Raw genomic sequence first — 16,705 nt, 5'->3', positions numbered from 1 at the left:
TTGGAATTTGACTTTCGTGGAGATCAACCGAGACAACGCACCGGCCTCCAACTAATACTACTCAGTAAGCTTGCTTTTTTCCTTTACTATATCAGTATATCTTGCTATCAAAACATAGTACTATGAATATAGACAACTTCACTTATCTTCCTCAACAGAATGTCAAGCACCTTATAAATCATGTTGGTCTTATCATGGGACCTATTAATGCAGGGGCATTTTCATACCGGGGTCGAGTGGGGTCGCTTGTGGGATGCAGGAGCACACTCGGGGTGGGCGGGGCCCACAGGGAAGGTCTCGTGTTCGAGACTCCTCACCGGGGGTGATTAATGCGCATTTCATTTCGGGCTCGAGTGGAGTAGCCTGTTGGATGTGGGGACACACTCGGGATGGGCGGCCTGTGTGAGGCGGTACCCATGTGATTTGGGGCCCACGAGGGGGGTTTGGCTGAGGTCCTAACCCATGAGATGCGGGGCCTGGGCTATGAGATAAAAGGATTAATTCGCCATACTCTAACAGTTCGAGCTTTTAGAGCAAGTGATTAATTGTCCTGCATCACCTATCCCCAATGATGCCGCAGCATATTGTTTTCTCTAAACCTTCTTTCTTCATGAGAGAGCTCATCTTCACGACACATTTTCTTACTGCTCAGCTTTGGCATTCATTTCAGATAGCAGAATGCAGCACCTGGTGTCATCATTTTGCAAGGCAAAGATATGTTTTGCTGCAAGCTCTACTAATTCTATGTTCCCGTTGTTTCTACTTGCAACCAATAGGGATTCCCATATTCTTGCTGTCGGGACTAAAGACATTCTCTTTATAAAACTTTCAGCCTGATTAAGATTTCTTCTGCGTGATGCTTGATTTGAGGATCAATACACAAGTCTTGTTGCATGGAATTGAAATACTTCTAACCTTCATTTACCGTGCTGGCAATGCTGCAAGAAGATAACACTAAAAGAAAGGTACTCCCAATTTGTCTTATGCCCCTTTCCTGCATTTCAGAGGAAAGTCCAAGAGCAGCTCTGCCAAACATGGATCAATATCCCATGGTAATTGCTTTCCAAGTAACAACATCCATCGATTATCCTCTGTGCAGTCTGTCAATTGACCATTTTGAAGACATGTAAAGGCAATTCAAAATGCAATTATTCAAACCATGCCCATTTTCCATGGCATAGCAATGGATTGCTTGAACTGTCATACTAATGTTAATTCATATTATGTGGGCATCTTTACAATGTAAATTGTTTCCTCATTTGCATATCGTCCAACGGGTCATCCATTGTGCGACTGGAGATACCTTTCCGACCTTGCTTTTGAAACATGTATTTGCTGTGATCCGTTACTTCTAACAGGTGTATTATGGAGGGCAAGCTTACTGCTTTTATCGGTATGTATTTTTGTGTGAAATCTACATATGAGTAGTCCTAGTGTATCTTTGAAACCTGTTAAGCCATCTGCTCCGTGGAGAAAAATCATCTGCTGTCATGCTGTGACATGTTTTTTCAAAAATCAGCTTCTGATTTTTGAAAAATGCTATCATATTGTACTTGTCATCTTCTGTCATCCTGTGATATTTGGTTTGGAAAATCAGCTTGTGATTTATAGGAACGGGTTTTATCTTGTGTTTGAAGAATCAGCTAGACACCATCTGCTGTTGTCTTGTGATATCCCATATGCTGTTTGCAACAATCCGCTTGTGATACATCCGTTGAAGTAGATTGTGATGTGTTGTGAAGGAATCCTGTGATATGTTGCAAAAATCAGACCATCTGCCATTATCTGTATGCCATCTATTGAGTATGTTAGGTCTTTTGGGTTTTTCTAGAGGATCTGATTGATTCCATGCACATAATTCATCATTATTTACAAAGGGGAGCTAAAAACAAAGAGTTTTTCCATTTGAAAAAAGGTGGGTTTTCTGCCATCTATTTCTCTCATTAATCAGCTTACCATGACAAGCAGATTCCTAATACTACATGGATCTACTTTGAGCTATCAGCTCCCCCATTTTGTGTAGTCAAGATAAATGTAAGCTCATGATATCTGATTTAATTGTGGACTAGTTCTGCGTATGAACTGAATGTTTCTTTTGCATGCGCTCCTTGGACTTGGATTGCGTAGTGTGGCACACAGCACCAGTGTCAGTACTGTACACTATTGGAAAAGCTGTGGGCCCCATCATGATGTATGTGTTTTATCCACGACAAGCAGATTCCTACTGCCACATGGATCTACTTTTGGTGATTAGCTCTCCCATTTTGTGCAGTCAAAATAAATGCTAAGCTCATGATATCTGATTTAATTGTGGACTTGTTCCATGTATTAACTGTCCTTTTCTTTTGCATGTGCTCCCTGGACTCAGATTGCACAGTGTAGCACACAGCACTGATGTTGGTCCTGTGGGCTACTGGACAAGCTGTGTGCCGCAGCTTGATGTATAATATTGTATATGCATTTTATCCATGCTGTCCATCCATTTTGTCAGATTCTTTTAGGGCTTGAGCCCAAAAATGAGGCAGATCCAGATCTCAGGTGGACCACTCCACAGGAAATAGCGGCGATTGACCGACCACCATTAGAAACATTTTAGGGCCCACTTAATGCTTATTTTCCATCCAACCTGTTGATTAGATTACAGAGACCTTACACAGACCTGGATGAAGGGGAAACACAAATATCAGCTTGATCCAAAACTTTTGTAGCCGCCACAAATTTTTTAATGGTGGGCATTCAATCACAACTATTTCCTGTGCTGTGGTCTGCCTGAGATCTGGATCTTTCTCATTTTTGGGCTTCAGCCCTAAATGGATCTGACAAAATGGATGGACGGTGTGGATAAAACACATACATCATGGTGGGGCCCACAGATTTTCGAGTAGCACACAGTACCAACATTGGTGCTGTGCTACACTAGGCAATCCGAGTCCGTGCTCTCCACCTGATCAGCTGTCTGGAAAAATTTCAGGCCAAGGCACCTATTGCCTTCCCTTTTCTTGTTAGAATTAGTCATGGATAGGGTAGAGTGAGACACTAAGCCATGAGACATCTTGTAATTCTGCCATCCATCTGCATCAAATCAGCATGATCAGACTGTTCAGGACATTGGAGAATTTGGATACATACATATTTACAAGAGGGAAAGTCCACACTCCAATACATCTATTAGACATTCTAATAAGCTCAATCCACTCTTCCACAGTCACCGTGCAAAAATGCACCAATCAGATGATCCTTCCATCTGAATCCTGACCTCTTTTTCTACTCCCCTTTCATTTCTCACATGCCACTTATAGGATGTTAGGTTTATATTATTGAAGCAACTTCTCAAAACCACAGGCAATTATTTCAGCCGGGGACAGCCAATGGATGGTTTCTCACAGTGCGGCTGCTGGAGCTGTTGTAATTTTTGGGTGTATTACCTTTTTCTTCATTCATAATATTCGACCATAATCAAAAACAAAAAATTATTTGAAGAGAGAGAGAGAGAGAGAGAGAGAGAGAGAGAGAGAGAGAGCTATGAAGGAAAGGAAACACCAATGCAGCATGCAGAACAAGACATAAGCAAGAAGATATGCATAGAAGAATTGATCTGCACGGTGCCAATACAAAGTCAAGTGTTGATCAATCCTCCGTGGTGCATCCAAGCAGCTGAAACCTACGGTACCCAGAACCAGAAACAGCAGGTATGTACCATGAACATGGCCTCTACAGATACAACACCCATTTCGTAGTATCCGTCTATATAGGTCTAAACTCCAATTATACCGAACTCAGAGGAATGATAATTCATTTCCCCCATTTTTGAGTGCCGAACACAATTGCCCTACCTGCCTACATGGTACATGTGTGCCACATCCAGTATGTTCATCAGATGGTCTTCTCAGTGCATGGATCCTGTCCTAATAGTAGGCCACTCATCAGGTGAGTTGGTTGTCATTTTCCCCACTTCCCATTTCTTCATACATGCATGGCCCACTTGGTAAGTGGACTGACCTGGTTTTTGGGCCGAGAAACATTCACTGCGGGACGACCCTATGAAATTCTGCACAAATGGGCCATGTTGGCATGCATGGAGCACTTATGTTTGGCACCTGAAGATAAGCTTCAGGAATTAGCATCCCCTAACAAACTCAGGATCCTACGAAAAGAGAGACTACAAACTACAGGCCGGAAAGAGAAACTTTAAGAACCTTGGAAGGAGTCCGAGGAACTGCAGTAACCCCGTCGTCGGTCCAATTCGTTTCTCCCCAATGTGATAACATGCTCTCCCAAAGACAGTACTCATCAATACAGGTTATGAGGCGTCCGTCCTTGATTTCCCTCCTCCAATGTCCATCAGTGTAGTTCGCTTTCTCAGCCTGCCTCCGGTCCCACTCAAGTCCTGCCTTCTGCCTTGACTCAAGTAGACAGAACTTCTGCAGACCATATGGCATTGTATCATGCACTTTCCACCATTTCTCATGGGCAACATCGCTCGCAAACTCTTGTAAGAAATCCACATTCCAATTGCAATCATAGTCACGGTAACACATCCATGGCTTGTTGCCCAGATAGTGTAGAACGTAAAGAACGGGCGGGTTGGCTCCGAACAAACGGGTCTTCTGTTGTTTCTTCTCCTCCTCATCGCCTATCCAGAAATGTTTCAAAAAGTTCATGTGTCTTGGTATGCGGCGCCACCATGTGAAGATCTCGTTCAAGTACCCCTGATCACCGCCATTGTAGGATTCTATCTCATTGATGTGCTCCATCAGGAGCTGGAATGTACAGTTTGATGGCTCGATCACCATCACACCTGAGTTGAAGAGTGTCGCATTGTTTCCGGTGGCCGATATTTCTGGCATCCCGAATAGGAAGTCAATGTTCCTCAAGATGAGGAGGTCTGCATCGATGAAGATGATCTTGTCATAGTCCGTCAGCTGCCAGAGTCGGAACTTGCTGTAGTTCCACTCATTGTAGGCGTCCCGCTCAGCCTTCGGGTTTCGGATCCTCTGGATCGTCCGGATCTTCCACCCAGCTGCCTCGAGGCCTCCACGGTGGTACTCACTGATGGTTTCATCAACGAGTATGACAAGATCACGTTTGGAGCCCACCAAGCGGATGCTCTGACCTGCAGCGATCGCACCACAGACATACATGTCTGCAGAATGTAGTATTGTTGCATATGCTTCTCGATGCACACTTCCCACGTAAGACCGATCTGTTACCATAAATAAATAAAATTTCAACAATGCCAATTTTGTTCAAGTTTTCAGTGCCGCTTGAGGATAAAAATGCCATACGGTAAGGATTTTCCATGGTTCATTTGTGTACCATTATCAAGGACTTGATCATCCTTGACTGAAATTGGTTCCCATTAAATTTCAACAGTAAGTTGTAATTGTCCATCTCCATCAGATGGCTAGGATCATCCAATAGATGAGATATTTGGGCATGACCCACCCCATGATGGGGGAACCAGACCAACGGCTTATATGCACTTAAAGTTAGGCTCAGCCAGTGCCATTTGATGGGCCAGACAAAATAACATTCTTATGATCCAGCTTCACCAAATACCCAAGAATTTAAAGGTGATAGAAACCAATGAAAGAAAACCAGGCTAACCAACCTTTGGCCTTGTGTGGGATGGCAAGTTCGCATGACCCGACGGGAAGCCAGAGCTTTTGCTGCATCACTCTTAAGTTGGGCTTATACAGCCAGGTATTTCCTTCACGAAGAACGAGTTCCTTGCATGTGAAGAGGTTTGGGATAGGGAAACAATCAGTAACAATAAGCACATGTACCACTTGGCCCTTTACAGAAGTTGCGAGCTTTGCAGCCGCGAGCTGAAGGTGCAGCCGGGCCACGTCTCTTGACCAGTTTCCCAACTTGCGGCATGGAAGCTTGACGGCGATTAGATCAAGTTGCGACTTCTCTGGGACATCAGGCTCAGGTAGAGATGGACAAACTGGGACTTCCTCTTCTTCTTCCTCATCAATCCATTCGGGATACAGAGCCTCCCAGGTAATATTCTTCTGGGCATGCTCTAAATGTAAAGCGATGGAGTTTGCACCTGGCATCGACTGCTTCCACTGGTTGATCTCACCATCGTTGAAATTTAACAGGCCGATTTGCAGCTCTCCACTCTTGCTCCCCGCCAGTTGTTCAACGATTTTGGAAATTCTATCCCAGCTGACTTCTAGATGTGATGCATAACGTGAATCTGCAAAAGTCCACCCGATTCCAATGGATCTTAACCTGCATTCATGACAATCTTATTTTGTGTGATTTTCAGATGAGAAAAATTTGATGCGAGAATAACATGATGAAACAATGTAATGCAGGGGCATTTTACACCGGGTTCGAGTGGGGTAGCCTGTGGGATATGGGGATACACTCAGGGTGGGTGACCCATGTGATTTAGGGCCCACGGGGGAGGTCTTGTGTTCGAGACGCCTCACCGAGGGTGATTAATGTAAGGGCATTTCACACTGAGTTCGAGTGGGGTAACTATGGGATGCGGGGACATACTCAGGGTAGGCGGCTCATGTGATTTGGGGTCCACGAGGAGAGTTCGGCCGAGATCCTAACCTATACGATGTGAGGCCTGGGCTATGAGATAAAGGGATTGATTTGTCATGCTCTAACAGTTCCAGCTTTTAAAGCAAGTGGTTAATTGTCTCACATCAAATTTGTATCAAAGCGGGAGGTCTCGTGTTCCAAACTCCTCACTGGGGGTGATTAATGTAGGGGCATTTCACACTGGGCTTGAGTGGGGTAACTCGGGCTATGAGATAAAAGGATTGATTCGCCATGCTCTAACCGTTCGAGCTTTTATATCAAACAGTTAATTATCCTGCATCACAGTGTGAAGTTTGGCTAAACTTTAAATATCCCGAGCACCTTCATTTTAGAATAGCATATCATATTTACATTTTAGATGCCTAATGTACAGAATTGCAGTAATCAAATTCAATGACCAATTGAAATTACGACTCTCATAGTTCTAGTTCTGACTTGAAATGCATGGAATTGCAATTAGGGGCTTGGTCATCCTTGCGAATTAAAATGGTGGTGTCTTCATTTTCATCATTTCTTCTATATCGATTATTGTACATCAGTTCAATTGAGAATCCAAACGTATGTTATATAAGAAATAGCAAGGGGTTTTCTTTATCTCCAAAATATCCAAAATTCCAGTGACATTTCAGTGTAGTCTTTCATGAAAATAACAAGGATATTCGGTAAATGTTGATTCAAAAGAACAAAAAGAGAGAAGGTTTATACAGTTCTTAGAAGGCAATTAGGTATTTTCATCATCCTTGGCAAAACCCAAAAACCTGGACATGCTCAAATATTGAGCTGTATGTGAGAAAACAGAACATACCGCGAACCAGTAGGTGAGAAATGCTCATTGTCATACACTCCTGGAGAGTGGAGGAGTGTCATGAAAGTGCCACATACAATAACAACTAGGACAAGCTTCAAAGAACGAAGTTTGCAACTTGAGCTCCTATCTTGGATGGAAGTGTAGATGGTCTTGTCAGTGTCTTTGAAATCATTACTTCTTTGAGATCTTTTGTTCATATCATCACTAGTCAGGCAAGAATCCATGAACCAAGTTAGTGGTCAAATCAGTCAAGCGTCAAGGAACGAAATTAGCAGGAAATTGTAAATAAAGAAATTCCACATTTGAGACAATGAACCAAAAAAAATGTAAGTAAATTGTTTTTTAGAGCAGGAAAATGTGGTCTAAGATGATACTTTTTTTTGGGGGGGGGGGGGGGAGGGATGGTCAAGGAAAGCATTGCAAGGCTATTGTAGAGATTAAAAAACAGAACAAAACACATGGTGAATCATGTCATAGACTAGAGATATTGGGAGCATCTTTCACATTCTGGTGAACACCGCAAACTAAAGATTGTAGTATTGAACTTTTGGAAACTGAAATGCTGATTATCATCTCTATATTTGTAATGGTGGAAGCTTTAAATATGTGTAGAAGTGAGAAGATAATAAAAATGGTCCAGTCAGTAATGAAAAGTCACTTAGACACACACAAACACCTCCCATGAACAGAAAAACTGCAAGTGGCAAAAATTCAGAGCTGTAGAGAAGGAGAAATTTCCCAACTAATGAATCAACGAATTAATCCTTCAGATTTAGGGGGCCTTAAGCACTTCCCAATGAGGGCGTTCGACAAGTCCAGGGGTGCACATTGAACCAGTAGAACTGTAGAACCGGATCGGAACCGACCGAACAGTCTAGTTTGGTCCAATTCTAGAGTACACCGATTCCAGTTCTGGTTTTGGTTCCAAAAATTAAAGAACTGTTTAATTCGGTTTAGTTCCGGTTTGGGGGGTATGTAGATCCGAACTGAATCGTGGATCCGAACCGTGAATCTGAATTGTGGAACCAAACTTAGGACCGAACCGTGGAACCAAACCTGGAATCGTGAGTTTACAATATATTTTAGTTGTATATTTGACTTATGATTTATGGTTTATAATGCACCCTTTGTTTATTTTCATAACTGTATTTTTTCACACTATATACAATATCTAAATCATTCATCAAGTGGATCACAACACGAATGGACATGGGCTAAATTATAAAATAGAACATGCAATTAGGCCTGATTATAAAAAGCCCAGAACCGTGGAGCCGATCCGGAACTGAACCGGTTTTCACGGTCCGATTCTAGTTCCGTTCTAGGTTGCTAACAGTCCGGTTCTAATTCCGAAAATCCTGGAACCGTAAGGAACGGTTTGGTTTTGGTTTCACCCCAGAACCAGACCGAACCGAACCGTGTGCACCCCTAGACAAGTCTACCGACAATCCCATGGCAGTTCCCAAACTATGTACCAAATCTCCACCGATGAATAGGAAGAAAACTTCCTGCAAGCAATCAGCTGTATGGCTACATTGTCTACCCTTGAGATCCCGAAGTAATTAGGAAACTAACTATTAGTGATCCTCCAAATGCTGATAGAACCCAATACATTCCTGACTGGGAATCAAAATTTATATGAAAATTTCCATATAGTGGCACAATCCACATCAATCCAAACCACCTGCATCAATCCAAACTATTCACTCAGCACCTTTCCGACCCTCCTAAAGGCAATGCCAGATGAATGATGCAGCGAAGTAGATAACCATACATGGGATCCTTTTGAACAAGGGCCAGCACATGCCAAACAGATTTTATTATGGGGTGTGTTGCACACAAGTTGGATGCATAGCATGGAAATTCACTGACTCGAACAATTCACAAATTCACACGCAGGGCCATGCTAAATTTCATTTTCCAGATGATCTCAACATCTGAAGACGATCCACAAATGTAGTGAAAAGGAATACTGGCAATCATCGGCATTGAACAAAATCCACCAGCCAGATCGGTCGGAATGTCCAGTCTCTGTAATTTCCGGAGAGCGCGATCCATCAATGATAGAGCCTGCCCACATGAGCATTCTGGAATGTATTCTAACATCTTCCTGTTTTTTGCAGTGGTCAGGATATAAATCTATCTGCTACCCAGCTTGGGAAAGCTCTTTAGACATTCATACAAAGAAATCATATCCCCCCCACTGCAATGGCCTGATTAACAGACCACCACACGTATAGCAGATCTCACCTGATGAAAGGCCTGATCTTGTAGAAACATGTGGATTGAGAAGAAACTTGAAGATATACTTCCATGAGTTTGTGCCATGTTCTGAAATTTACTTCTTACAGTTGGGCTCTAAATGGCACAAAATTAGGAGAAAGATCGAATGCGAAAAAAATATAAAAAAGAAGCTTACGGCGGTCCAGCCGACCGATGCCTGGCCTCAACAGTTGGCAATGCACCACCGGCTCCTCTCATCTTGATCCAGTTGAAGTAGTGGAAGATAACATCTGATCTAGGATCAATACAAAATCAAACCCAAATGAAACAGAATTAAATAAAAAACAGAAACAGCCAAACATACCCAAGAAAGATTCAATAATCACAATACCAAAGAAGAGAATCTGGGAAAGAATGAAAACCCATATCGCAGATTCTGATCATTCTTTGCCAGATGGAATCTGGAGATACTCCACCAAAAAATAAGAAAAGCGAATCAAGGAAACCTTAATAATAATAATAAAGATTCAAATCAAGGTTCGGAGTATTATTAGATTAGAACACATCAATTTCTGCGCGAATTCATCACGTTACACCGCCATAACAACACAGAGACCTTGGTATGATATTGAATTCCATAAAAAAATATATGGGGAGGAATGCCACCATGTGTCTGTAGTGGAATCTATCAACATACAAACTGATGGAAATGATACATTTTGACACTACTACTTCGTAATGCTTTTATTATTATATTATTATTATTTTTTATACATTCTGATATTTGAACCTTGATTCAAACCAAAAATTAACCACCGGGAAGATTCGATCATGAAAATGCCAGTATGATAAAAGAAGAAGAAGAGAAGAAAACCCAAATGCCAGAAGGAATCAATTCACCGAAAAAGAGCTTCTCTTTGTAGAAACAAATACCGAAATGGGAAGAATTAGATACCAGATAGCAAACCAGCGAAGCCCAAGTAGCAGAAATAGATTCAATTAACGAAACAGAGTGGAATTCAAGGAGAAGAGCTAAAGAAGAAACCAGGGCCCCAAAATGCTTGAGAGAGAGAGAGAGAGATCCGTTTCTTTTCTGGCAATTTTCGGAGGTTTGAATTGTAAGGGGTTTCTCAAAGAGTACGTTTTGAGGCCGGTGAAAACGTGGTGGCGGGAGAGAATTATATACGAGAAGTCGCCCGCATATTTGCACACAATACGCGGGTTTTCATTTCTGATGGGTGAGGGCTGTGATTCGGTAATCAAAACCATTAGTCTATTGAATCCCACCTCGGATTAACAGAAAATTGAAACTTTTCTTGATGGTATAATGTCAACCGTCCGATTTTCGTCCTGAAAATTTTACGGTTAGGATGAGGAAATCAATAACAGCTGACATCAACTGACAAAAACTCCTATTAGGATCACTGGGATCTTCCAATCTATCACATGTTCGGGTTATTCTCCATCCACGTTGAGATTCAGCATACAAATGGTCTGGATTACTAAAAAATGGCCCCCACTTTTAAGAATTAAAAACCATGTATGCTGTGCAAGTATGCTGGCGATGTACGATATTATCCTCTCGCGTAAGAAGTAAGATCGAAGGACTGAAGCAAGACGAGATACCTAGAAACTAGGAGGATGCAAGGAGACACGCTCGCGTGAGATAGATGTAAGAGCTTCGCGGCACACTTTCCAACTTGGAAACCTGTCTGAGACACGTGGCAATCATAAGGTATGGCCCACTTTTAGCACTCTCTGGCCCAAATTCAAGTAAGTACATTGATCAAGTAGGCCAAAAAAACGTACGTTGAATATGGACCGTTGGATACAAGTGTGGCCAATCCAATTTTTGGGTCAGGGAATGCGCAGATATGCCCTGCTAGCCTGATTAATGGATCAGATCTCCTATAGTGGCGTGTCGGCACGTTTGATGTGAAGGTCAGTCCATACTGCTTGATGAGTGGGCCAATCTAGTTTTTTGGGCAAAAGGATTCGAGTCTCTGAAAGGCTAATCAAATAATCTAAACCATACAAGTCAACATGTGTATTGTAATCAGGCCGTTGATTTGTTAGGACATCAAATAAACAGGCCATGGCTCGACTAGCAATGTGGCAGCTATGAGCTATCGATCAAGTGGCCTGTTTATACAAAGTTCACCATTGGGAAATGATTCAGTGGACAGTACACGTGGCAGCGCAGATGAATCAGGACCGTTCATCTCGTAAGCCCGATTGAGATATCCAATCCATCTGATCCTGGGCCTTCAAATCGACAATAAAAACAAATAATGGTTAAAGGTCTACATTTGTCTAGGAAAGGTGGGTAAAGGTGATGGCCAGGTTATCAGATTAGTGTGGTTTTCCAAGTTTGAACCATCTCTAGTAGGGCCCACTTAGATGAAAGGACATGATTTTCCATACCCCTACGGAATGTATGTAGTTGGAACAGCTCTATTGAGTTATTTCCCTTCTTTTTATACCCATTTAGGCTACTTCGTGAATTACACTGCTTCACCTATATCCAAATAACTTCCTGTTTTGTGTTTAGGATCAGTTCCATGTTTCGAGAATCCACACCATTGGTATGTTGGGTCCCACCGTGGATGGCCCATGTCCAAAAAATCTCTGAGATTGTAATATCCCAATCACCAATCTTGAGACTCTTTTCTGTGGAATTTCGGCCATTGCCGCGTTCATAGTCATTTATTTGTTGGCCACAAGAAATCCAAGTGGACCTGATTTTCAACCAGGGATTCATTTCTAGAGAGACACAACATATGAACGGTCTAGATTACCTAACATGGGTGCCAATCAGCACACGTTTCTGTTTATTGCCCATCTATCAAAGGTCTTAATCCAAATTTAAAAAATGCTAAATACCCAAATTTAAAAAATGCTAAATACAATCCAATCCATCTATCAAAATGGTTTTTTACCACTATATTGATGCCCTAGCCCAAGGGGTCAAGTGGGTCCCAGTTAGTTTTCAAAACGAATGTACGGGTCTGAAAAACTCGGTGGAAATTTTCTAACCCTTTTAAGTTATTTCCAATATCAGGGCTCATGACATACTGAGTGGACCAGATTTCCAACGTGAACAAAGTCAGACGAACCCAATAGATGAATTGGATCTCGCACCTACATACCACACGTGCATGGGGTGTACATGAGCGAAATTGCACGCAATGCACTTAGAAAAGCTCTTAATCTGAAGTACTCATGAAGGTTTGTTTAAAGAGTGGTGATTAAGGAATCAGGTGGGCTGCTGCATCTCACTTAACAAAAAGAAGAAGAATGATTAAATCTCACTTAGAAGGAGGGACCGAGGAATGATAAGTTATTAAGTAGTTGTTAAAACCCCAAAATCGGCAACAGAGATTCCTTCCATCTACATGATTTAACACCTTAAAATTGCAATTTTTCCTATTGGACAACCCCTTTTTATTCTCTAATTATCACATTCCTTGATTTTGTGCTCCTATCCGATGAGACCCTTGTAACTCTAAGTACAGATCTCACTCCATTTGCATGATTTTACATCAAACTCACTTAAAAAAAAAAAAAATCCTACTTTGGACCTGTCTATACAACTTTTCATTTATTATTATTACTACTACTTTTAGTTGCATGTGCTCATGTTGCGCTCCTATCCCATGAAACCTTAGCCTATGTGGCTGAGCTAACAACAAGCACATGCCTTGCACAAACCCAAAGCTTTGTAGGGCCTACCTTAATGTCTGTGTGTGCCATTCACATTATCCATCAGTTTCTTGAATTTAGGACATGAGTCTAAAATTGAATCAAATCAAGAACTCAAGTGAGCGTTGCTAGTGGTGTTGAACCAGATCAGCTCTCATTGACTCGACTTGCTCGGATTACATTTAACTTAGATGAGTCTAATTAAAACTTTACACAAGGTAATTAAATAACTCACAGGATAAGCCTTTGTTCTACAAAGACAGGTAAAAGAATTGGCCTAGGAAGATGGCTATAATTATCTGATTTTTTCCTTAGATTTTGGACCACTCACCATTTTACTTTACATATTCACATGAGAAGTTTGCTTAAATACATCATAATGTATCACAATAAGACATGCAGGGACATTGGTGGACCCTTTTCAATGATGTAAACTTCTTTTGAACTGATTTTCCTTTTGACTAGCTTTCTTTGTTTGAGAATGTTAAATAAATAAATAAAAGAATTCTTAAATCGAATATCTCAACTCATTGATTATATGAAAGCTATAGTGATCATTTACGGTTAAAGCAAAAAGAGCTAAATTATTGGAGGGTTAAAATAATATTACCAAGAGATTTTGATTGTTGGCTTTCCACCGTATAAAGTTTGACCTTGCTGAAATTAAGTGCCTTTAATCTATGCAATTGGAGAATTTTTGATATTCGATACTAACAAATAACTCCCCGAAATATTGATTTGCTTGTTGGACATTTTTGAAGATTTTTGATCCCGCCGAAGGTGGGCTTGATCCTATTAACAGGCCATTGATGGTTGTCGATCCCATCGAAGGTGCTATTAATAATTTGTAGAACTTCTACGATAAGTGTGCGGTTTTGTTTATAGTTCTAAATTTAGGTTATGTAATATGAGTGTAATACAAGATTAGGGTAATATGAAGGATTGAAAGCTTGTTGTAGAGAGATAGGTTTGAAAAAAGGAGATCTAGGGTTTTCTACTTTAGAGTGTGCATGTAACTAGTTTTAGTGGATTGCTTGTCGATTTGTGATGTAATTTCTTCCTACAAGGATTTTTCCACATAAATTGTTACATTCTCTATGCATACTTGAATTTTCTTTCTCTACGATTATTTAATTCACATTTGTACCACGTTTAGGTGACACTTCTGTGCCCAACAGACTTGACATATAAACAATTTGGACCATTGGAAGACCCCGATGGAAAGGCTATGGATCAAAACTTTTTATTTGGTAGCCATCAATTAGGCAGTTCAGATTGCTTGGTTAGTATGATTTTAGAGATAGATGCGATCAAATTGTACCCAACAACATCCACATGAGTAACATGAGTGTAGAGGCTGAGTCACCACCATTATCAAGATGTGGGTGAGCTACCATGCAAGGAGTCTTAAGCCAACAAGAGGTTGCAATTTCATAATCCATTAGATGAAGTCATTTTGGAAATTAAAATAAATCATGTAATCAGTTGGAAATGAAACCTATGAATGGGAACATCTTGGAATAAATGTTACGAACATGTGGAAAAGGGCTGGAATAGTCTACTCCGGTTTTACAATGTGTAAAAATAACCCTTCTTTGTAGGGCCACCATGTTGTATATGTCAAATCCACTTCGTCCATCATGTTCTCTCATATATTGGTCCCTTAGGGCGAAAATCAACTAGATCCACCTATCATTTGGGCCTCACCACAGTAAATAACGGGGATGAGATGCCTATAGTAAGTTTGTGTGTGGGCCACCATGGTGTGTATCTTTCATCCAACACGTTAGCCATTGCCATGTTCATATTCATCTATTTGTTGGCCACAAGAAATCAGAATTGGACCCACTTTTTAAGCAAGGATTCATCTCTCACATCATACGAACGGCCCAGATTACCAAACATGGGTGCCAATCAATGCATGTTTCTCTTTATTACCCATCTATCAAAGGTTTTTATTGAAATTCAAAATTTACTAATGTAAGACTACTATCAGGTGGGTTATACATGATCATTGGTTTAGATCTAACTGTTGGATTATTCAGATTGAGCGATTCGATGAGTCCCACTATAGTTGTAATCATTATAAATAGGTTTGGGGCGGAATGCTTGAACCGTAGTCCCTATACACGGTTAATAAGCCGAATATGGAAACATACGGTATAAAGACCCTAGAGGGGAGAAGTGTGATGGTTAAGCTTCCACCAATCTTTTCTATAAATAAATGTCTTGGTCCCCTCACTAACATAATATAGAAAATCTTAATTCCATTGAGAGGTTCTCATAAAGGTGTTAAGTGCATAAGATCAGGATTCCCGTCGGGTACATGAGGAATCATGAATGTATTTCCAATTAGGTACACCTTAAGATTATTGTGTTAAATCTCCATTATTGATGCATAGACAATCCGCCGACTCCACAATACAATTCCAACTGCTAATACTAATTAAGACATCGATATTAATCTAAGAGCCTTACTAATAAACCTCATGTACACACTATGTGCCAGCATGGCAAGATAGGCCCTAGATTCAATCCATCTATCAAAATGATTTTTTACCATTATATTGATGCCCTAGCTCAAGAATCAAGTTGATTGACTGATCTAGTGAGCCCCACCCCAGCTGTAGTTTGCAAAACAAATGTATGGCATTGAAAAACTCGATGGAAGTTTTCCAACCAACATGCTCGTTTCCTAATAGATACGTTGGATCACACATCCTTTTTACATTTATTTGCACTTAGAAAAACTCTCATATGAAGCACTTATGAAGGTTTGGTTTACAGTAATAAAGGGAGCAGGTGGGATGCCCCATCTCACTTAACAACTATAGAAGAATGATTACATCTCACTTAAAATGAGGGGCCGGCAATGATAAGTAGTTGTAAAAACCCCAAATTGGAAACACGGATTCCTTCCATCTCCATTATTTTACATTATAAAATTGCATCTTTTTCCTAATTTGGACAACCTTTTTTTACTTTTAGTCACATTCCCTGATTTTGTGCACCTATAGACCCTAGTCTATATGGCTGAGCTAGCTAGTAATAGTCACATGCATTGCACGGGCACACGAATTTCTTTTAACACTAAAAATCGATGTCATTTCAGCTGCATGATTTTACACCATCAAATTGATTTTTCTTCTTTTTCCTACTTTGGACTTCTATATGCAACTTTTCTTTTATTATTATTGTTATTGTCATTTCAGCTATTTTGTTCCTATCCTATGAAATCTTAACCTACGTGGCTAAGCTAGCAATAGGCACATACATGAGCTTTCTATCACTGAAAGCTTTGTGGGGTTTACTGCAGTAATGTCCGTGTAACATCTACACCGTTCATCAGTTTTAACTTATTTTAGGTCGACATTAGCCCAAAACTCAAGCAAACGTGGATCGTGGTCT

The 16,705-nt window shown here is 40.8% G+C and overlaps 1 protein-coding gene across 3 annotated transcripts; it reads right to left on the bottom strand.

Annotated features, from left to right (window-relative positions):
• Positions 1-3,667: 3,667 nt before the first annotated feature.
• On the bottom strand, positions 3,668-10,734 carry LOC131236510 (putative UDP-glucuronate:xylan alpha-glucuronosyltransferase 3). 3 transcript variants are annotated; one of them, XM_058233749.1, is made up of 5 exons: positions 10,551-10,734; positions 9,792-9,890; positions 7,370-7,576; positions 5,612-6,240; positions 3,668-5,203 (listed from the first exon to the last, which is right to left on the bottom strand). In XM_058233749.1, exons 2-5 carry the CDS (start codon positions 9,851-9,853, stop codon positions 4,167-4,169), a joined length of 1,935 nt encoding a protein of 644 aa, XP_058089732.1. In that variant the 5' UTR covers positions 9,854-9,890; positions 10,551-10,734; the 3' UTR covers positions 3,668-4,166. The 3 variants fall into 3 exon arrangements, with proteins under 3 accessions (XP_058089732.1, XP_058089734.1, XP_058089733.1); XM_058233751.1 differs by having other exon boundaries at positions 9,792-9,885; XM_058233750.1 differs by lacking the exon at positions 10,551-10,734 and having other exon boundaries at positions 9,792-10,327.
• Positions 10,735-16,705: the final 5,971 nt, after the last annotated feature.

The sequence above is a fragment of the Magnolia sinica genome, chromosome 2, assembly GCF_029962835.1.
Source record: "Magnolia sinica isolate HGM2019 chromosome 2, MsV1, whole genome shotgun sequence".
Taxonomy (NCBI): Eukaryota; Viridiplantae; Streptophyta; class Magnoliopsida; order Magnoliales; family Magnoliaceae; genus Magnolia; species Magnolia sinica.
Note: the sequence above shows the minus strand (reverse complement) of the source record. Positions and strands in the feature narration are given on the sequence as shown.

Excerpts from the sequence above, each read along its gene's own strand:
- LOC131236510 (XM_058233749.1), bottom strand. The coding sequence starts at position 9,853 with ATGAGAGGAGCCGGTGGTGCATTGCCAACTGTTGAGGCCAGGCATCGG. Across the intron at positions 7,577-9,791 it reads CATCGGTCGGCTGGACCGCC|TGATGATATGAACAAAAGAT; the intron begins GTAAGCTTCTTT and ends TTGCCTGACTAG. Across the intron at positions 5,204-5,611 it reads CATCCCACACAAGGCCAAAG|ATCGGTCTTACGTGGGAAGT; the intron begins GTTGGTTAGCCT and ends TTATGGTAACAG.